This window comes from Nycticebus coucang, chromosome 22, assembly GCF_027406575.1.
Source record: "Nycticebus coucang isolate mNycCou1 chromosome 22, mNycCou1.pri, whole genome shotgun sequence".
NCBI classification, from domain to species: domain Eukaryota; kingdom Metazoa; phylum Chordata; class Mammalia; order Primates; family Lorisidae; genus Nycticebus; species Nycticebus coucang.
In genome coordinates, this window is record NC_069801.1 from 43,437,083 (window position 1) to 43,458,631 (window position 21,549).

The window sequence follows — 21,549 nt, forward strand, 5'->3', positions numbered from 1 at the left end:
ATGGGCAATCACACCTTGCAACAAGAAACAGGGCTATGTCCTTGTTGAGAGCAGCCTCAGAAGAGTGTTGAGGACAGAGAGGAGGCTAAAGAAATTGAGGGCAAGTGGGAAGGATAGAGGTGGAGTGAGCATTGGATGCAAGAGCAATGTCAACCACTCCTCTTAGATACTTCATGGGACCCCACTCCACCTCCCAGATGCATCTCTCCTTGGACTTTAAGCTCTGCAATGATAAACACCATTTTCTTCTTCCCCTTATCTCTCTCTCTCTCTCACACACACACACACACACACACAGACATATACACACCACAGAGAACCATATTTTGGGATTAAGTTAGCAATGGATTTAAAGTCAAAAGAGCAGGGTGCAATGCTGCTAACTGGCTGTGTGACGTTGAGTAAGTCAGCTCCCTCTCTCAGAGTCTGCTTTTTTTCCTCTAAAAACTGAGCCAGTTACAGCTGTCTGGTAGGATCATCAAGACGCTCCAATCAGAACGTGTTCTACACACCACATATTAGCCCTTGGCTTCCATGTAGAAAACACCACCACCGCCACCATCATTGTGTTTGGATTTGGGGAAAGTCTCTTCCCAGCCTCTTACTCCAGCTCACTAGTTCCTGGGGCCTGGAACACCAGCTGCTCCCAGCCCTCTCTCTCTCTTTCCTTTGCTTCCTGACCCTTCCCCTACTTCTCCAGAACCTGTCCTCACCACCCCCATCCCATACCCCCAAAGTCACAACTAGAGCAGACTGAGGGCCTAGTTATTCATTTACAAAGTCCATGTACAGAACTGCACCAGCCTCAGTGAGGCAGAACGACCCGCTGTGACTCGCTCCATTAGGTTGATGGCTCAAGAAATGCAGGAGAGCAGATGTGTCTGCGTGTTCTGTGCCCACCAGCCAGGCAGAGCCTGCAACCGTGACCATGGGCAGGTACTGTTCCTTCCTTGAGATTAAATAAATGGTTCTAAGGTTCTTGCTAGCATAGGCATGCTGTGCTCTGACATCCAGTACTCACTCTGTAATAACAATGGTAATTTTTAAAAGCTACATTTACTGCTCACTGTATGCTAGGCCCTATTCCATGTGTTTTGTGTGTATATTTTTTAACATCCAAACATCCCTTATTAGTTGAACACCATCTCTTGCACCCAATTTATAGTAACTCATGCTCCGAGAGTCAAGTTGATTTATCCACAGTCACATAGTATCAAGTGTCCCAGCTCTGCTGCATCCAAGCTGCCTGACCCACACCTGAGCTCTCAACCTCTCAGTGGGCAGCCACCTCTAAGGCAAAATATCCAGCTCAACCATGGACTGCTCAATGGAGATTCAGACCTCCACTGTGCACCCAGCTGCCCTCCAGGACTTCCCTGCAGATGTCCACAGACCCAAACTTTCCCTCACACACTCCTGCTTGTCTCCTGGCATCTGCCATTCCAAGTGTCGCTCACTAGCCTTTGAATCAAAAAAGGTGCACCTCTGTCCAGGTTTCAGGGCCTGGCTAGTGGAGGCTTAGGCTGCACAACCCAGTGTAGTGTCCCTGACTCCACCATCTTCCCACTTGCCCAAGGCAGATACTGGAATTCATCTTTCCTCCCCTCTCCTCCCTGCCTGTCTTTTCCTCTTCTGCCTCTTCTCTCCTCCTCTTTCCTTATCAAGCTCTCTGAAGGCCAGGGTCTCCAGGACACAAGGTCCTAGAAATGGTGTCGTCTCTCACCCTCTGGAAAAATGACCATTTCTGAGAGGAGGAAAGATGTGACATTAAGATCAAAATGGCCACGCTCAAGCTGGCCCCACTGGTAGTGCATGGAGCCTGCAGTTTACAAGGAGGGGGCACAGAGGCCCAGCTGCCCTTGAAGCCCATGGGAAGACCCCAATTTACAGGGGGTCCTCGGGCTATGCCAAGGGAAGGCCTCTGGTCACCACACTAACCCTGCTCTAAAGGGAGAAAAGCCTCACCTGAAGCTCAAGTTTGAAGCCTCTGCTGCAACCACTCTGTCTGGACACTGTGCAGCCACCAGGTGGCAGCCAAGGCCTCAGGCAGACGGAGGAAGCACAGCCCACGAAATTGAATGAAGGCCAGGCAGAGCAGCAATGTTCAGGAGAGCTCCCAGCACCTTCAACCAGAGAGAGAGGAGTAGAAAGAGATATGGAGATAGAGAGACAGAGAGATATTAGATGGAGAGAGAGAGAGACAGGAGAACGTGTGCATGTGTATGCCTGCACCTATGTGGGGTTGAAGTGTATGGACAGACACAAAGCTGGACAGATGTCAGTTTAGTCCCCTTCCATTGGGTCTCTTCCACACTCCTGGGACATCCCTTCCCCTTTCCAGCCCTGTCCTGGGTAGTGGTGACACAGAGAGGAACGTGACCCCATCCATGCCCTTGAGGAGCTCTTAGACCTGGGTCTGGGTCTGGGTCTGGACGCAGACCAGTAAACAGATGCATAGCGGGCTCGGGGTGCAGAGATCGAGGGCAGTGCAGGGACCAGAGTTGTCTGGAGACAGGCACCTGGCCCGGGGCAGGAGGAGCATCCCAGAAGAAGGGACACCTAAGATGACTACAGAGGGCTTTCTGGCCAGTCTCAGCTGTGCCACCTTGGTTTCCTCCCAGCAGCCCTGCAGGGAAGCTATTACAGAACCAATCTGACTGGCAAGGGGGATCTGAAGGGGGGGGTCCGGGGGGGGGTCCCAAAGGCGGAAAGGGAGCAGAGCTGGACTTTGAACCAGAGTCTGCATGAGTCCCAAGCTCAAGCTTTTGTACACTGTGCACACTGCCTGGGACAAAAACAGAGAGGAGACCTGATCTGGAGAGTCAAGATCCACAGCCAGTCTGGACAGGAGGCAGGTGTCTTTCTCCCATCCCAGCGCTAGTTCTGATGTCTGCAGCCCTCTGACTTGACTGTGAGGTCAGTCCAAGAGGACAGGGCAGAGTGTGTGTGACTCGGGCCTCGCCCCCTGTCCCCCTCTGCCCTTGGCTGGGGGAAGAGACTCTGAGCCCAACAGGATTCTCGATCTGACAGCCCTTGAAGCACAACAAACAAATGGTGTCTACATATGCCACTCTGAGTACACAGGAAGTAACTTTGAACCTCATCTTGGCCACCTGGCACTCCATCCTAGAATAGGTGACACCGGAGAGAGAATTACATAACACTTTTTAAAAACCAAGGAGTTCCTCTTCAAGTCCAACTGAACTAAGCAGAGCTGCAGTCTCCCGTTAGCTGTGCAGATCCTGGACAGAGGCTTTCCTTTCCTGCCTGAGTCAGAGTATAATCAGTAGGTAAACCCGTGAAACAGACCTACTGTGGATGGAAGAGGAGAAAGAAAGATGCCAGCGCTGTTCCAGGAAGCTAAGAGCAAGAATGTGCTGACAGTAAGAGCCCAGCCCGGCCGCCAGGGCTCTGGGCAGCAGAGGGAGGCGGCGGATGGGACCCCACAGAGATGATGCCAGGAGGAGAAGTGAGACTGCCACGAAGTCGTGGGGCTGCCATGCGGTGGCGTCAGGGGAAGTTTGGGAGGGCAGGGAAAGCTGGAAACAGGCAAGAGGGAGAGTCATCTGAAAGAAAAGGAGATGCGAGCGCAGAGACAGGAGGTGGGGGCTGAGCAGAGGGGAGGGGGCGACCGCGCAGGGAGAGGCAAAGAGGGAGGTGAGAGCGGGCCTGGAGGCTGGGACGCACACGAGGCGGAAGCGGGCTGGAGAGACAGAGGGAGAGCGGGCTGGGGGGGAGCGGTCCCCCGCTGTCGGGAGAAAAGCTGGAAGACAAGGAAAGGAGGAAGAGCGGGGGCCTGCCGAGGTTCCCGCCCTGTCCAGCCCTGCTGGGCCGGGCTGTCGCTCACACTCAGAATCCCCTCCCCCAGCCCCGCCCTGTCCAGAGGCTCCCACCCCAACCCCCGGCCCTCGGAGGCCGCCCCCTGGGGGCTGGTTGGGGGCCCCGATAGATGGTTGGGGGCCCAGCTGGTGCGTTATCAGCCTCTTCCAGCAGCGAGCCTGAACCACTCAGCGGCTGCCAGTCTGAGATTAGGCCCCCAGAGGGTCATTAAGCAGCGGTCCTGGCCGGGGCCCAGCCTCTTTCCCTCCCTGATCCGGGCTGGCTGGCAGGTGGGAGCAAGCGATAAGGATTGGGGGTCTCGCGGTCCTGGGGCCGGCAGCTCCCTGCTCCCAGCCCCCAGTCAGGACAGAAATACGGGCTGGAGGAGAGGGGCTGAGAGGTCAGTGTTGGCCCAGCTCCTGCAGGGGCCCCACGATTCCCACCGGTCCAAGTCCTGCCCAAATTGAGAGAGACAGAACTGGGAGGGGGCCAAAGAGGCTCCACCCCAGGCAGCTGCTGGGGAAAGGGGAGTCTGGGCCCTCCTGGCAAAACCTCCCAGGTGTGAGGGGCTGGGCTTCACCTGCTGCGGGATCATGGCTCTGCTTCAGACCCTGGCACACTGGGAGGGGGAGAGCAGTACCACACTCAAACCCGTCCTCACATCCTCAGAGACAACTGGGAACAAAGGTGAGAGTGAATGTAACCTCTTGCAAGGAAAATCAGATTTGGGCAGCCAAAAAGTCCCAACCAGGGCTGGACGCCGTGGCTCACACTTGTAATTCTAGCACTCTGAGAGGCTGAGGCAGGTGGATTGCCTGAGCTCACCAGTTCAAGGCCAGCCTGAGCCAGAGCAAGACCTCATCTCTAAAAATAGCTGGGGCATTGTGGCGGTGCCTGTAGTCCCAGCTACTCAGGAGGATGAGGCAACAGAATCGCTTAAGCCCAAGAGTTTGAGGTTGCTGTGAGCCGTGATCCCATGGCACTCTACCCAGGGTGACAAAGTGAGACTCTATCTCAAAAAAAAAATCCCAACCAAGAGGCTGGAAAAGAAGGAGTTTATGCCTTGGCAGAGGCCTGACCCTCTAGGAACCTTTGCCTCTCCTCCAATGAGTGAAAAGCTGGGTGGGCCGCTGGCCTGGATTTGCCCTCTGGTCTAATCAGGGAAGTCTTCTCAGAGGAACAGAAATCTTGGCTGGGCCAAGAAAAAAAAAATAGGCCAAGTTTAAACTGGCACAGGTGGGATGAGAAGGCATGAGCCATAGAGAGCCACAAAAGCAAAAGACTAGAAAGGAATCACCACAGGGACAGCTACAATTTATTAAGCCGAAGCCCAGAGAGGGGAAGGCACTTGTCCCCAGGTACACAGCAAAGCAGGGGCAGGCCTGGAGCAAAGATGCTGCCCTCCCTCAGATCTCTTCCCTCTGTTGAGGGCTGCATCCTCAGCCCCAGTGAGTCAAAAAGGATAATTCTGATTTAAGATGGACTTTCCCCAGGAGTATTGGGGTGAAGCCTTGGAACAGCAAAAGAATGGCCATGGTGGTGACTCAGCTCAGGGACTGTGGGGAGCTGAGACAAGCAGCAGAGGAAGATGGACCACCTCTTGCTCTCTAGCCCCACTCCTCTGGGTCTGGGCACGCTCCTGGGTGAGTCTCTCCGGTTATCACCCCAGGCAGAGAGAGGCAGAAGCCATTCCCAGAAGACCAACAGTCAGAGGTGAGTGGCCTCCAGGGTGAGCCAGCAAGTCATACCTGCTCTCTCCTTCACCTCCTGCTTGATTCCTTCTAGGACCCAGTTTCTGACCCCCATTCCTACCCTCCCTCCAGGATCGGGGGTCAGGGACTTTGGCAGGGACTGGATTCTACTCCAGCACAGTGGTAAGACTGACCAACCTCTACAGGGAAGAGGCTGAGCTCAGAGAGGACAACAACTCTCCCAAAGTCACACAGCAAGTTGGCAGGGGACCCAGGGCTCAAATCTGGGCTTCCTGAGTCTCAACTCAAAAGTCTGGCCCTTCCTATGCCAAAGCCCAGGGGCTGGAGGGGGATAGCGCTAGGTCCATAAGATCTACGAGAGCTGAATGAGCACCACAATGCCTCCAGCACAGAGGCAGGGGTAGCGGTGCTGCATGACGAAGGGCTCAGAATCTCAGGTGTTGGGTTGGGGGATGAGGGCTTGCAGAGGGGCTCTGCTTGGACTAAAGGTAGAGTGGGTGAGCTCTTGGCCTGTGGACCCCTAATACCCTCTTCCTTCCATACATACACGAAAGAGAACCTGGACTACATGTTGAAACTGACCAGCACTAAGGGCACCTGGCTCATACCAGGCTCTTCCCTACCCTAGCAAGCCTCGCCTGACTGCCCTGGTCAAAGGGAGGGTTTAGCCTGAGGGGCCAAGGACCATCGCACTGGCAGGGACAAGCTCCTGCCCCTGGCTCACTGCCTCCCGAGCTCTTCCATGCGAGGAATCTCATCAGACATTCATTCTGGGGAGCTTCACACTCAGACACCAGAAGAAACACAGACTCTCCCTTACCCCCTCTGAGGACACAGAACCTCAGACTCGCCCAGCCTCGTCCCCCTCAGCTTCAGCTGCCCTGTGGGTGCAGGGGCTTCCTGGGAAATCCTCCAAAGCCACTGTGACAGTGACTTCAGAAGGTGATGGTCACAATTCAGAAAGCAAGATTGGTCCTCGCTGAGGGGCTGTTGCTGAGCCTCAGCCCCAGAAATACAAAAAGTCTTTATTTCATAGAAATAAGGGCCATTTCCACAGTTACGGGGACAGAGATGAAAGATGGGAGGGGAGGTGCTGAGCTGACTGTCCTCTTCAGAAGGCTGTTCAGAACTGGGTGGGAGAGCTCAGGGCCACAGCCAAGACCCAGCCTGGACATAGCCTGAGCTCCAACTTTGACTGGCTGTAATTCATAGAGAGAGTGGTAGGGGGTGTGGGGTTGGAGGGAGTTGGCCAATTATTGTAGATTCCTGCACGGAGAGGCTTGGGTGGTGACTCTGGGCATCCATCACAGGCACCTGGAAGCCTCTGGGCAGGGACCACAGGGAATCAGGCTTACATCGGGGTGCTGCGGACCCTGCCCTCCTCCTCAGGAACATTTTCATAGGCATTTTCATGCTCACTGGACCTGAAAGCAGATGGTCCAAGTGTATCATCACACCTCCCACCCCATCCCCTTCTTCCTGCCCATCCAGCACGATATCTTCCAAAATAAACATTTGACTTCCAGAAAGAGGTTCCCCCACCCCATCTGGGCTTGTGCACCTGAGATAGGAAGCCGCTCAGCACCCCTGGACACCACTTCCCTCCTCCACTGGGTCCCACTGAGCAACCCTCCCCCACGGTGCCCATCCCCCTGAGCACCATCCCCTTCTGGGCCCTCCCTCACATTGAGCCCCCCATTCGTTCATCCTTCACTCAAGCCCCTTCTCCTTTGAGCCACTTTCTCCACACTGCCCACTGCCCTGTGACCCCCAATCCACCTGCTGAACCTTCCCATCCCCTAACTGAGCCCCACCCCAGACTGAGGCTGCATCTCCCCACAGAGACCTGCAATGCTCACAGATCCCCCAACCCCTCACCGGCCCTTCCTCACCCCTCCTCAACCTCTCAAAAACACGGGGCCCCAAGACTCTCTCCCTTCCCCCATCAGGGCAGCCCTGTGTGCCACCTTACCTCAAGCTGGCCGCCATGGAGGAGTACCTTCCATCCATCCCCATCATGACCCCATCAGCCTTGTTTCCAACAGTCATGACGGTGTGCGTGGGATCCCTGAGGACAGGGCTCATCAGTGGGTGCATCAGTGGGGGGCCCCATCCAAACACAGCTTTTCCTGGGTCCTGTTTCTCACAAGCCCAATGGGCAGCCCCTTCACAGAAGCACCCTCGTCTAGCAGGTACTGGACAAGGGGCCTCACACCCTTCTCTGGGCTCCTCAGTGGGAAACCAGGAATTTGCAAAAGGCTTCTCAGGCATGTATGGCCCCTCTCCATACCCCCTCCAAGCCCCCCTTGGCTCAGCCCCAGAGCAGCCCCAGCAGGAACGATGTCCCTAGGCAGGTGCAATCAGTGGCTGCTGAAGGCAGAGCTGGGGCTGTGGAGAAAGCACAGCCAAGATGCATCTGACAAAAGCCCCTGCCTTACTCAAGTTTAGATGCCCTGTGGGGGTCAGGCCCCTGGAAGCTGCTCCCACGGGGTCACAGGAATCTTACACCTGCTCATCTTCGCTCAGACATCTCACAGGCACCTCAGACTTTCTGTGTCCCAAATTAAACTCAGCAGTTGCCCAGATCCCCTCATCTTCTGTGCTTTGTGCCTCGGTTAGTAGTTCCCAGTCAGAAACCCCAACATCAGCCCCGCCCTCCTCCCCTCATGTCTGCTCCCTATCTCCATCCACCAGCTCCCAGGGCCCCTCCTAGACATCTCACAGACCCGGGCCCCTGTGGCCAGACCCAGACTCCCTCCAACCTTATGCCTCCCCCTCACCGTCCGCAGGCCTGCAGACTGGCCCCACCTCCCTCAGCTATGCACCTGCCTTTAGGCAGCCAGAGTGATTGCTGAGGCAGACTTGTCATTGGACTCCCATTGCACTAAGGTAAAGCCCAAAATTCAGGTCATTGGCACACAAAGGCCTGCTTGGTCCAGGTCCTGCCTGCCTTGCAGCCTCATCTCGGGCCTCTCCGTCTCTTTCTACACCCAACTGAGCTGCTCGGGTTTCCTTGACAGCCTGCAAACAGCTGTTGCTGGCACCCAGGCCACCAGGCCACCTTTGTGGGGACTAGGAAATGACACCCCTGGGGACAGAGATAGCCTTGCCCCAGGCCCTGGCCTAGAGTTCAGCCCAGCCACTCTTGACCTTTGTGTATCTTCACCCAGCAGCCCTGGTGCCCTGGTTCTGGCTCAGGCCTGGAGTACGCTCTCCCCTCAGCTGCAGTAGTTCCCAGGCCACTGAATCCCACAACTGACCCCTTGTTCTCTAGGTTTCCAGATCCACATACAATGGAGGTGCCTCTGACTGACCACCTACCATGGGCCAGGCACTGCCCTGCTCTCTGCACTCCCCGGTGGCAGCAGCACTTGAACTTGTGATTGCTTATTCAATCTGGGCCCACAAGGTCAGGAGTCTCCTCTGTCCTATGTCCCCTCTCTACCACCACTGGCCCTGAAGAAAGATGAGGCCTGCCTTTCCAGAGGTCCTCACAGCCCCTCACAGGCCAGGCAGCATCCTGATTCTGCAGATAGAAACAGTGAGACACCAGGGAGAGAAGTCCCTTCCCCAGCACCCACAGGGAGCAGGCGCCAGAGCTGTCAGGCCAACAGCCCAGGTCTGGGAGCTAGCCTGCCTGAGCCGTAGTTCACCAACTCACTGTCTGACTTTGAACTCAGTCCCTTCTACACAGTGAGAGTACCAGATCCAGGCCCTTCTTACAGCTCCTGCAACAAGAGCAGTGGTCCTGGGGCCCTCCCTGCCTGCTCCGGCAGCCCAGCCCCGGGGCCCTGGGGCAGCACTCACGGCTCTTCCTTGCACCAGAAGCGGTTTACAGCAAAGGCGATTGCAACGAGGACCAGAAACACCGCTACAGCGATGAGGCCCTGCATCCAAGGCTGAAGTTTCCCCAGGCCTGAAAAGAGGTGGGGGTTGTAGCAGGCTGGAGATGGAGGGGCCTCATGCCCCAAGGGCTGGAGCCTGTATTAGAGACCATAAGCAGTGGCCAGGATCACAGGAAACATTCTAGGTGGTAGGGAATGTCGGCCCACTGACCCCCACTGAGCTTAAGGAAAGGATGGAGTTTGAGAAAGGACAGAGACTCAGGGAGAAGACAGGAGGTGGTGGGAGGAATGATTAGCCAAGGGGACAGGCCTCAGAGTACTGTGTCTGAGATCCAGGTAGCCCAGAGCCTCTTCCCTTCTCCCTGGTGGTCACATGCTGGGCCTGCATGTGTCTGGGCCCCAGGGACCAAAGGGCAGCCCCCTAGACAGCCAGCTTAGGCCAAGCTAGCTGGGAGTGGCTCCCAGAAGGCCAAGGAGGGCCCAGAGCTGACTAAACTGGGCTGGCATCTGGAAGATCCTGTTCTGTAACAAGAGGTTTCACTGGTGCTGGGAAAGGTGTGAGAGTGTGGGGCACAGGGTTGCTCAGGTAGGGATGTCCCAGCTGCCAAGGGAGAAGAGTGGGCCAGAATATCTCTAGAGAGACAGACCAGAGGAGCGAGCCTTCCTCTGAGTCTTGGGAGGTAGGAAGAAAGTTTCAAAAACCAAGTATCTATGACTACTCCAGCTGGGTACCCCAGGGGCTAGAGTGAGAAACCAGTCACTCTCCTCTGCTTTTTGACCCTGACACCAACTCAGACACTCAAGATTTCCTAGAAATTTCCACGCCAGCAACCCCAAGGGCTCTCTCCCAGGCCTCACTGTGATCCACAAACCTAAGAGAGCTCAGTCCTGCAGAGGAAATACCCTCAGCTGGTTGAGGTCCCAGGAGGGGACATAGGACTACAGAGGCTTCTGAGGGATCCTGCCTCTAGGCCAAAACACCTACATCTCTAGAGACATCCTATATGTTTAGGGGCCAAGGCTAGGCATCCAAAAACTTTATACTGCCTCTCTCCCACTCAAAAGTTCTACCTTGAGTCTACCCTAAAGCTCTCTTGCTGTAGTAAAAGCCTGGCCTTTTTTCTGAGCCTGGCAGGTATTGAGAAGAAGGGAAGAGTCTAGGAACTCTGGCCTCTGGCTGGGTCAGACCTTGCTTATTTCCAGGGGAAGCAGAAGATATACAGTGTGGTTACCCTGAGTTCCACACCTGCCAAAAAGCAATGTTTTGGATTCATTATTTACCCCAGAGAAACAATGATTCAGGCTCACTGGTTGTTCGGGTCAGTGGTTGCTAAAGCATTGGGAGTTAGGGCTCTATCCCTGGAAGGCCTTCTCCCTGCTTGCTCCAGACCCTCCTGCAGCTGCTTCCCTCCTGTCACCTGTCACACCAGGGACCACATTTCTCTGCTCCTCCTCCCATGCAACTCTGGGGTTAGCACATAGAGCAAGGAGCAGAGCCTTTGGCAGGAGAAAGATGGTCTGAGGCTTGTCCTTTCTTGCCCTGCTGTGTAAACCATGTAAGTTACTCAACCTCTCTGGTCTTCAGTTCCCAGAGGGCTTCAGAAGCAGACATATATGAGAACTCAGAGAATGGGAGACTCTGCAAGCATTTTTGCCAATTCCCCCAATCTAAGTCCCACCTGCAGTCACTCGACTTTGGCTGCAGGTGCCAGATCTGAGGGTGTGGTGCCTCACCTGGTGCAAAGCCCTTCCACGTCCCTGACCTGGCAGCAGCCCAGGAAGTGGGCAGGGTGTGGCTCACTTTTTATTTTAGGGGTAAGAAAACTGAGTCTCAGAGAGGGGCTGTGATTTACTCAAGACCACACAGCAAGACAGGCAGAGTTGGAGGAAGAGCTCAGGTATGTAGGAGGACCACCCTGGGGCACCCCTACTACCCAAGCCCAGGAAGCTGAGACAATAAGGACTTAGAGAGGCCAGGAGCAATCCCCTAACAGCACCGCCCCTCCTTGGAGCAAGCCTGCCTCCAAGGGGTGGCTTGGGACCCCTCCCACTCTCTTGTAGCCCCTAGCCTCTGCACTCAGAACTAGCCATCTCTAGGGTAATGCCTGCTCTTGGGGGTTGGGCCCAACTCCTGCTTCTCCCCCATATCCTGAACCAAACACTTCCCTGCTGCCCCACTTCTCACTGGTGGAAATCAAGTCACAGACAGAGGCTCAGAGGTCTCTGACTTAGGAAGATCCTCCAGCTAGCCCAGTCCCTGCTCCCCCTGAAACTATAGGAATACTACCCCATCAGCACCCAGGTCACCAGCACCCAGCCCGGCCCTCTCCTCTTTGCAGCCACTGTAGGCTGGCCCAGTCCTACACTACCTTGTTGACAGTCGGCGTGTGGCGCTGCCACCAGCAGGCCCAGAATGACCAGGTTGAGAGCTGACATGGCTTCAGGCAGCTTCCTTCCTGCCACTGTGGAGTCTGTTAGTGTTGGTCTGAGATCAACCTGGACTCCGTCTGGTCCTGGAGGAAAGGAGCTAGGAAGGAAGAAGGCAAGGGGAGAAGGGACGATGGGCGGTGGAGGGAAACTGCCCTCCCTCCCATGGTAATGAGCTGCCAAGCCTGGCCTTCCCTGGCCTGCGCCCAGCCTGCTTGGCGGGCATCTTCCAGGGGCCAGCTAGAAAGGCGGGCCTTAGGACCATGACAGATGTGGGGAGAGTTCCAGTCTCCACCTCTGAGCTCTGAGCTCCCCCTCCCTGGCAATAGGGTTGGGCTCTAGGGAAAGGAAAGACACTGTTGTCACACCTGCCTTGACAGACCAGTGGGCGGGGCTTCTTGGAAGGCTGGTAGTGGGATTAAGAAATTTGCTGGCTGGCTGTGGAGCCTGGGGAAAACCCAGAAGGCTCAGCCTCCAGAGCCTGGCCTATTTCCTGTTCTGCCCACACCTGTCCCTGCCACACCAAGCCAGACTCAGGACACAGTGCAGTTTCTGTGTCCACCTCCTCTCCAACTCAGTAGCTTCCTAAATCCACTCCCTTTCACTCAGATCTCCACAAGGGGCCTGAAGGTCTCCAAGCCTTCCCAGCCTAGGACCAAGCCCTGACCCTGCCCAGCTGCCCTGACCCAGTCCAAACTCTTCCTCTTGGCCCCAGACATGCTGTCTAGAAACCAGGCAGGGCTTCCCTTGATAAGATCTGGGCCTGGTAAGGCCTCAGCAACTATCCTCAGGGCCATCCCTGCCCATCACAGGGGAGAGAAAGGAGGCATCACTGTGATGTGAATACAGCTCATCAGGGATAAAGGGAGGACACTCCATGTGGCAAGGTCCAATTTGGGTCCTAGAATCCCTGGGCAGTTGGCCCTGATGGCCAGACCAGCCTTGAAGTAGGTTCACCTGGAACAAGGAGGCCCTGGAGTCAGACTCCTCAGAAGAGGCAAAAGTCCCCCCAGGATCACATGGTATTCATCTGACACTGCAGCTTAGGGTCTGAGAACAACCCAAGTACTATAAAGGCCCCAGACCAAAGGTCCTGCTGGGTCTCCTTGCCCCTACCTCACCAGGAATACAGGAAGCTGAGATGCTGACTCTGTAAAAAAGGAGCCAGCAGGCCAGGACCAAAGTCTCGAGGATGGACAGTCCCCAGAAGCCAGGGCATGATCAGAAGGCCCTCCATATCTTTCCTGCCCCAAAGCCACCAAACTGTTGTTCACAGGGCCTCTGGGCTGCCCTTTATATGTCAGGGTGGTTCTGCCAGTGGGCGTATACAGACATCATGCCTGATGCCTACTTCTTGGGCACACGCATGTGTGTTCATATGCATGTGTGGTGGGACCCATGGCCATCCAAAGATGGGATGTCTCGAGGTGATCTAGGGGAACTTTGCTTAGAGTTGAGTGATGCTTCCCATCCATGCATATTCTGTTCTACCTCCCCGCCCCAACTTTGGGGTTCTCAGAATCTTCTAGCACTGCCTAGAGTAGGCACTGTGTGTGTTAATGAACAGCCAGGGAATCACTGACTGGAATGAAAAGAATGGGGCTGAATTTAACAATTAACCACTGATGCCTCCTCCAAGAGTTTTAAGTCAGTTTTGCATTTGAGAAAACTCCTCTTAATGCACTGTGGAGAGTAAAAATGGCGTGCAAAGACTGGAGAAAGGGAGAGCAGGGAGGCTGCTGCAGTGGCCCGGGCATCTGTGGTGGGGCCTGCATCAAAGAGTGGCAGAGGGGATGGCTCTGAGCCCTGCTGAGGGCACAGTTGCTAGAACACAATGAGTTCTTGGGAATGGGTGCACAGGGATGTGTGTAGGGGACACCCAGCCTCTGACTTGGGCCACTGGGTGGATGTAGTCCCTCAGAAAGGCCAGAGGGCGGCCTCTAGAAGCCTGTAGAATCCTGGAGCAGAACCAGATCTGGGAGCTGTCTGTGCGTGATGCAGCAATGGTAACGCAGGCATGGAGAGACCTGGTCTCCCCAGAACACGTGTGTGTGTGTGTTGAAAGGACAGCAAAGAAAGAAAGGGAGTGATGTCTCAACATAGTCCCAACACATAAAGATCTTCCAGAAGAAGAGGAGGGATGGAGCAGGAGGAAGAAACCACAGAAAAGTGGGGGTTTCCCAGGGGCCAAGGAAGACATGGAGGGAATCACTTCTGTGATCCGCCCCCAGCCAGGGACCCCCTGAAGCAGCCTAGCACCTGCCCTCAGCCCCCAAGTCCCAGCCTCTGCCTCCATCACCCAAGCATCCCCCACTGCACTCCTTTGTGAGTGGTGGGGGAGGGGAGTGAGCAGGAAGGACATCAGGTGACAAACAGGAGGAAAACACATCTCTCGGGTCAAAGTCCCAAGCTTTTTAGAGCAAAACAAGTTGTTCCAGAAAAGGGGGGTGGACAGTTGACTTTGAGGCTGGTCCCTGCTCCATGGAGGTCTTCACAAGGGCAGCAGGTCATCTCCCCAGCTGTATGGACACAACCCTAGTCCCTATGGTAACAAGGTGGACCCCCTGCTGGTCTGGCTTGGGCCCAGGGCTGGACTCAGGTCTCAGCAGCCCCACAGGGCTGGCCCTTGTGTCCTGAGCAGCTGTTCCATCAACACTCAGTTTCTCCTTCCTGTTCCCAGCCCATCTCTGCCACCCAGAATCATCAGGCCCCTTAGGGAAGCCCTCCATCTACTAAATCCTTCCATCCCTTGCGTGGTACTTCAGAAAAGCCAAAGTGGGCCTGGACAGTTGCCAGGAGTCTCCTCCCCACCCCCATCTTGTCTGCCAGTCCATCCCAGTTGTTGCCATCAGGTGGCAGTGTCGAGGTCCAGTCCCAGACCGGTGGGGGAGGGCAGTGAACCAGTTTGCGGCAGCAGATCCTTCAAGTTCCCCTCCTTCTAGCCTTCTTTCCACCCCGCCTCCAGGGATGGTTTGGAGCCAAGGAAGGTGGAAATTGACGTGTCAATAGTCATTGGCATGCTTAGCAATGCGTATGGCATGCTCAACAATTTCACTAACCTCTAACTAAAATTTACCATTTTCTTCCGTTAGGAAAGAAGGCAACAACCCATAGTACTTCTGTGATATTTTCACATCACCGTATAAATGTTGCAGGTATCTGGGTATATCATTTGTGCTCACCCCTATGGAAGTACGATAGGCATTGGACCTTCCACAAGATCTTGTCTTTGAACACATTATAAAGATACACATCAATTGCGCGGCGCCTGTGGCTCAGTGAGTAAGGCGCCGGCCCCATATACTGAGGGTGGAGTGTTTGAAACCAGACTGACCAAACTGCAACAAAAAAAACAGCCGGGCCTGGTGATGGGCACCTATAGTCCCAGCTGCTCAGGAGGCTGAGGCAAGAGAATCGCTTAAGCCCAAGAGCTGGAGGTTGCTGTGAGCTGTGACGTTACAGCACTCTACTGAGGATGATAGAGCTCTGAGACCTTGTCTCTGAAAAAACAAAAAAGGATACATATCAATTTCTATATTATAAATGTATATTTTAAAAATATTTTTATAGGCTCGGCGCCTGTGGTTCAAGTGGCTAAGGCGCCAGCCACATACACCTGAGCTGGCGGGTATGAATCCAGCCCGGGCCTGCCAAATAACAGCCAGCATTGTGGCAGATGCCTATAACCCCAGCTACTTGGGAGGCAGAGGCAGGAGAGGTTACTGTGAGCTGTGACGCCACGGCACTCTACCCAGGGCAACAGCCTGAGGTATAAAATATATGTATATAAAAAATATATATATATTTTTTATAACTACATTTCAGTATAATTGATTTCCTTTGTAAAGCTATGCCTTTTATTTTATGCACTTAAAAACATTACTGTGAGGCTCGATGCCTGTGGCTCAAAAGGCTAAGGCGCCAGCCACATACACCTGAGCTGGCAGGTTCGAATCCAGCCCCGGCCCATCAAACAACAATGATGGCTGCAACAAAAAAAAACATTATTGTGACAAAGGTCCATAGACTTTACCAGATCACTCAAGGTTTCCATGGCTCAAAAGGGCTTAAGAAATCCTGACTCACCAGGTGTTGAGGGCAGGTCTGTTCAAAGCAATGTCACGGAAACTCAAAGAGACCTGGAGAAAGACTGGTGACTTTCTGGACAGACGCCTTCTGGGACTCAGAGTTGGAGCTATGATCAGACTGAACCAGTGCTTCTCCCCCAGAGGACTTCAGTGCCTGGAAGCTGGAAGGGGCTGACAGCAACAACCCAGAGCGAGCCAAGCCCAGGAATGCAATGGCTGTAACACCTGGGTCCTTGGAAACCCCACTGGGTTGGGGAGATTTATGGCCAGGATCCCCCAGTGGGGAAAGATCAATCAAACCCTCCTGCTGCCCACTAGTCCAGCCAAGAAACTAAAGGGCTGGCCTTGTGCCAAGAGCCCAGCCTGCCAGCAAGGTCCCAAAGCCAAATCATTGCCCTGTGGTTCTAGCACAACTCTCCTCCCCTATCCAGAGCTCCAGGCCAGCAGTAGAACCAAGCTGCATGTACTGGCTTCTAGAATCACAGTCTCTGTAGGCCCAAAAGTTCACCCTGAGTGGTGTGGTCTTGTTCCTTATTTTTCCACTGGGGACAGAAAGAAAGGGACAGTCACCATGTGAAGATCGCACAGCAAGTTAGGAGGAGAGAGAGGATTAAACTTCAGGACTCCCGATGTCCAGCCCAAAGCTCAGTCCTTCTATTAAGCACTTACTATTGATTAGTTTCCCAAATAACACTTGGGCTTCCTTTCACTCACAGTGTCTACTGTAAGACTGGAAATACAGCACAGGTTGAATATCCCTTATTTGAAATGCTTCGGACAAGAAGTGTTTCAGATTTCAGATTTGGGGGTTTAAAAAAATATTTGCATATACATAGGATATCTTAGAGATGGGATCCGCATCTAAGCATAATTTTTTTTAGGGGGCAGGATCTTACTTTGTCACCCAGGCTACAGTTCAGTGGCCCTGTCATAGCTGGTTATAACCTTGAACTCCTGGGCTCAAGCACTCCTCCCACCTCAGCCTCAGAACCTCAGGTATGTGCCACCATACTTGGCTAATATTTTTATCTTTTGTAGAGACAAAGTCTCCCTATGTTGCCTAAGCTGGTCTCAAACTCCTAGACTCTAGCAGTCATCCCACCTCGGCCTCCCAGAGTGCTGGGATTCCAGGCATGAGCCACTGCACCAGCCTTAAGCATGAAATTCATTTATGTTTCATATACTCATAGGCTGAAAGTAATTTTATACAAAATTATTGTGCACAAAACAAAGTTTGGCCTAATGTCTATCACATGAAGTCAGGTATGGCATTTTCCACTTGAGGCATCGTGTCAGTACCACAGTGCAGTAGATTTTGAAGCATTTCAGATTTTGAATTTTTTTTTTGTTTTGTTTGAGACCGAGTCTCAAGCTGTAGCTGTGGGTGGAGTGCTATGGCATCACAGCTAGCAGCAACCTGAAACTCCTGGGCTCAAGCAATTCTCTTGCCTCAGCCTCCCAAGTAGCTGGGACTACAGGCGCCTGCCACAACGCCCAGCTATTTTTTGTTGTTTTTGTTGCAGTTTTCATTGTTGTTTTAGCTGGCCTGGGCTGGTTTGGAACCTGCCAGCCTCGGTGTATGTGGCCAGCACGCTACCCACTGAGCTATCGGCGCCGCCAAGATTTTGAATTTTTGGATTAGAGATGCTGAACCTCTAGCGAACAAGGTGGCGCTTACATTATACATTTGTATAATTAAAGCTGAGTTAAATATTTCAAAGGGAATGTATGGGCACTAAGAGTATATGAATGAGGATGCCATCTAGTTTAGGGAATCAGGAATAGGTAGTATTAAGTCTAAGATTCATTCATTCATCAACAAATATTTATTGAAAGCCTCCTACAGACCAGATACTGTTCAAGATGCAAGGAAGCAACAATGAACAAAATGACGTCCCTGCCCTCAGGAAGCTGACACCCTGGGAAATGTCAGCCAGGACAGACAGATGGGCCAGATAGCAACATGGAACAGTCCAGACAGGATCAGGAAAACAGGGGCTGCCACATGGAGGGGGAGTGCTATTTTATATAGATGCATCAAGGAAGGTGCATTTGAGCAGAGAGCTGGAGTGAGGCAGCAAGGTGTTCAGTGGCAGACGGGAGAGGACTCCAGACAAGGAGAGCAGCAGGTGCATGGAGGGTGTCACTGTGGCTGAGGGAAGGGATGGGGAGCAGGTTGGACACAGGGAGAGGCCTCTCATTGGGTGCCTTGTGGGTGACCTTATAAGGACTACCTCCAGCTGAGACTGGGAAGCTAGTGGAGGGTTTTTAGAACATGAGACATGACCAGAGTGCCATGTGCATAAGAGACTGTGGGGACAAGAAGAGCCCCCTTGCAGCACTCCAAGGAGGGGCAGCCGCTGGGCTCAGGGAGCTGGGGATCCAGTCTGAGTCCAGATATATTCTGAGAGTAAGGCCAACATGATTTGGAATGTGAGAGAGAGAAGCCAAGGACGGCCTGAGGTTTGGGCTTGCTCAGCTAGAGCAGACTGACAGGCGGAAGAGCACAGTAGCAGGCGGGCAGAACACAGGCATCTGGCTTGGAGATGGGTATGAGAATGTGGAGGTGACGCCGAGACCCAGGCAGGAGGTTTACCTCTGGGGCGTGTTGGTGCAGCTGGGTCCTCTCTCCCCAGGGACCTAAGGAAAGGGAGTCTGCAGTGATGGGGGTTGGAGAGTGTGGGAGGAGCAGAACAGGGGATGGTCAGGAAAGGGGTAACGCAGACCTGTCATAGGGTTTGGGGCAAGGATGTGACCTGGGCAGTCTTGCTTCAGCAAGCTCTCTCCAACCACAGCTTGAAGAATGGGCTGGGCAGGCAGTGGGCAGCGGTACACTGTGGGCGGGATCTAGGAGGAGGATGGTGGCATCCGGGGTTACAACAGTGCAGGAGAGAACTCAAGGATGGAAGAGCAGTTTACGGGGTACAGCAGGCAGGATAAGGCCACCACACCGATGTGGAAGTGAGGGATTAGGAAGAGCCGAGTCAAGGCGCCACCTAGTCCTCTGACTCAGACAACACTTGATGCTATTTTTTAGTTTATTTTTATTTATTTATTTATTTATTTATTTTTGAGACAAAGCCTCAACCTGTCACCCTGGGTAGAGTGCCATAGCATCACAGCTCACAGCAACCTCCAACGCCTGGGCTCAAGAGATTCTCCTGCCTCTGCCTCCCAAGTAGCTGGGATTACAGGCACCTGCCACAACGCACAGCTATTTTTTTTTTTTTTTTTTTTTTGGTTGCAGCCGTCATTGTTGTTTGGCGGGCCTGGGCTGCATTTGAACCTGCCAGCTCAGGTGTCTGTGGCTGGCGCCTTAGCCGCTTGAGCCACAGGCGCCTAGCCTATTTTTATTTTTTTGAGACAGAGCCTCACTCTGTCACCCTGGGCAGAGTGCCATGGAGTCATAGCTCATAGCAATCTTAAATTCCTGGGTATGAGCCATCCTCTAGCCTCAGCTTCCCCAGTAGCTGGGACTACAGGCATGCACCACCATGCCCAGCCAGTTTTTCTATTTTCAGTAGTGATGGGGTCTCACCGTTGCTCAGGCTGGCCTCAAACTCCTGAGCTCAGGCAATCCACCAGCCTCAGCCTCCCAGAGTGATAGGATTACAGATGTGAGCCACTATGCCCGGCCTGGTGCTATTTTAAAACTAGAGGAAACTAGAAGAGCAGCAGGCGAGGGGGTGAAGAGAGGTCATGTATTCTTCCTTTAACAAACCTTCCCTAAGTGCCTGTTCTGTGCTAAGCACTGTTCCCAGCATCTTAGCTCCACAACCCTGGTAAAGGGAACTCACTGTTACAGGGCGAGACAAACCAGGAGAAGCAAGCCAGTGATGAGGAGTCCCATGCAGACCGGCTGAGTCTGCAGCCTGGAGGAGATCTCAGGACACAGCTTGGTGCTTCCACCTGAGCTGGAAATAGAGGCTTAGAATTCAACAGCTTATGGATGGTGACTGAGGCCTCAGGCGGGAATGGGTAGGATGAGAAGCTGGGCGAGGATCTGCCCTGTGCAATGGGGAGTGTGTATCTGTCTGAACCAAGGGCAAATAAAGAGATGACACACAAGGAGTTTTACATGACCTATAAGACTAAGCATCAGCCGTGCCTCACATTTCAGGCCACGTGGAGTCATGGAACTGAGTTTTCTTTTTTTTTTAAGACAGAGTCTCAAGCTGTGAGTAGAGTGCTGTGGTGTCTCAGCTCACAGCAACCTCAGGCTTAAGCAATTCTCTTGCCTCAGCCTCTCAAGTAGCTGGGACTATAGGCATCTGCCACAAAGCCTGGCTATTCGTTGTTGTTGTTGTTGTTGGTTTAACTGGCCCGGGCTGGGTTCGAACCCATCAGCCTCAGTTTATGTGACCAGCACCCTACCCACTGAGCTACGGGCACCGCCCATGGAACTGATTTTATTTCATCCTAACTCAAACTGTTTTCTTCCCTTATTATTAATTTTTTCATTGGTCTGTTAAATATTTGGAGGAGCCAAGATTTCCAGCCTGAAAAGGAGCAGCCTCTGGGGTCTCTGTCTCCAGATATCTGTAGGGCTGTCCCAGATCAGAGAGAAAAATTGTGTTCTGTGCTCTCAAAGCACAAGGCTGAAGATGATGAGAAGAGTCACAGGGAGACTGGATTTGGTTCAGTGAAAAAAAGAGCTGCCTCACGGAGCTGTCTCATGATGGCAGAGATGACTCCAAAAGGTGGTGAGCTCACCATTGCTAGAGGTATGCAAGTAGGAGCTTTGTACTTGCAAAGGGAGGTAGAGCAAGGCAAAGAGCAGAGGAGGGGTGAATGAACTCTGAGGCCAGGAAGGTGACTTGGGGGTTAAGACCCTCATGCATCCCTAGCTGGGTGACCTGAATAAGTCTTTTTCCTTCTCTGAGCCTCTCCTGCCCAGTAACACTCCACCAGATTGGTCGGAGGATAATGCACCTGGGAAGAAGTGGAAGAGCCCAGATATAAACAGGGAGTCGAGTGTTCAAGCCATACTGCTCAGTTCTGACTCAATCCTTTTTCAAAACAGAAGCCCCAGCAGGGCAGTGAGAGGTGTCACAGGCATGTTCTGCCAGCCACATGTTGGCCACTTCTTCCTTAGTCAAGAGGTCACATCCAAACCATCTGACCCTTTCACACTTAGAGCTTTTGTCTGAAAGGTCAAACTTCAACCTTCAAAATGAAGATGACTTTCAAGGCTGGATCTCGATGCAAAAATTAAACAAAATGCAATTATAATTCCACAGATGGAAAAAACCTTTTAGAAAAAAAAAGATAAAGAAAAAGAAGGTAATACACTAAGACATTAATTGGTGACCTGGGCTGAGTTTGTAATTTATTTTTCTCTTCTCTTTCTATTCTCCAGAGATTCTATAATAAAGAATGCTTAGTTGTAGGGGAAAAGAAACCAAAGCTGTAATTTAGAAGTAGACAAAATAAGTGGGCATTAAAAGGCAAAATTAAATCCCCTTTCCAAATTTTGACTAGTTCCCTTAAAATAGTCCAAAAGTTAAACCAGAGCCCCTAGCATTAGGGCCCAGTCTGCACATCTTCTGGCTCATTGGAGGCCGCCCCTACCAAAACTCTTTGACAGAGGCTCCTCAGGTGCCAGGACACACATGGCCTGCCCCCAGCTCAGTGTGGTGATAGAAACATGTAATTTCT

General features: G+C 53.1%; 1 protein-coding gene across 1 annotated transcript; it reads right to left on the reverse strand.

Annotated features, from left to right (window-relative positions):
- Positions 1 to 6,504: 6,504 nt before the first annotated feature.
- On the reverse strand, positions 6,505 to 11,985 carry PDZK1IP1 (PDZK1 interacting protein 1). The gene is made up of 4 exons (XM_053577222.1): positions 11,746 to 11,985; positions 9,339 to 9,447; positions 7,504 to 7,599; positions 6,505 to 6,955 (listed from the first exon to the last, which is right to left on the reverse strand). The coding sequence occupies exons 1-4, from the start codon at positions 11,810 to 11,812 to the stop codon at positions 6,883 to 6,885; spliced, it is 345 nt and encodes a 114-aa protein (XP_053433197.1). The 5' UTR covers positions 11,813 to 11,985; the 3' UTR covers positions 6,505 to 6,882.
- Between the last annotated feature and the right edge of the window lie 9,564 nt (positions 11,986 to 21,549).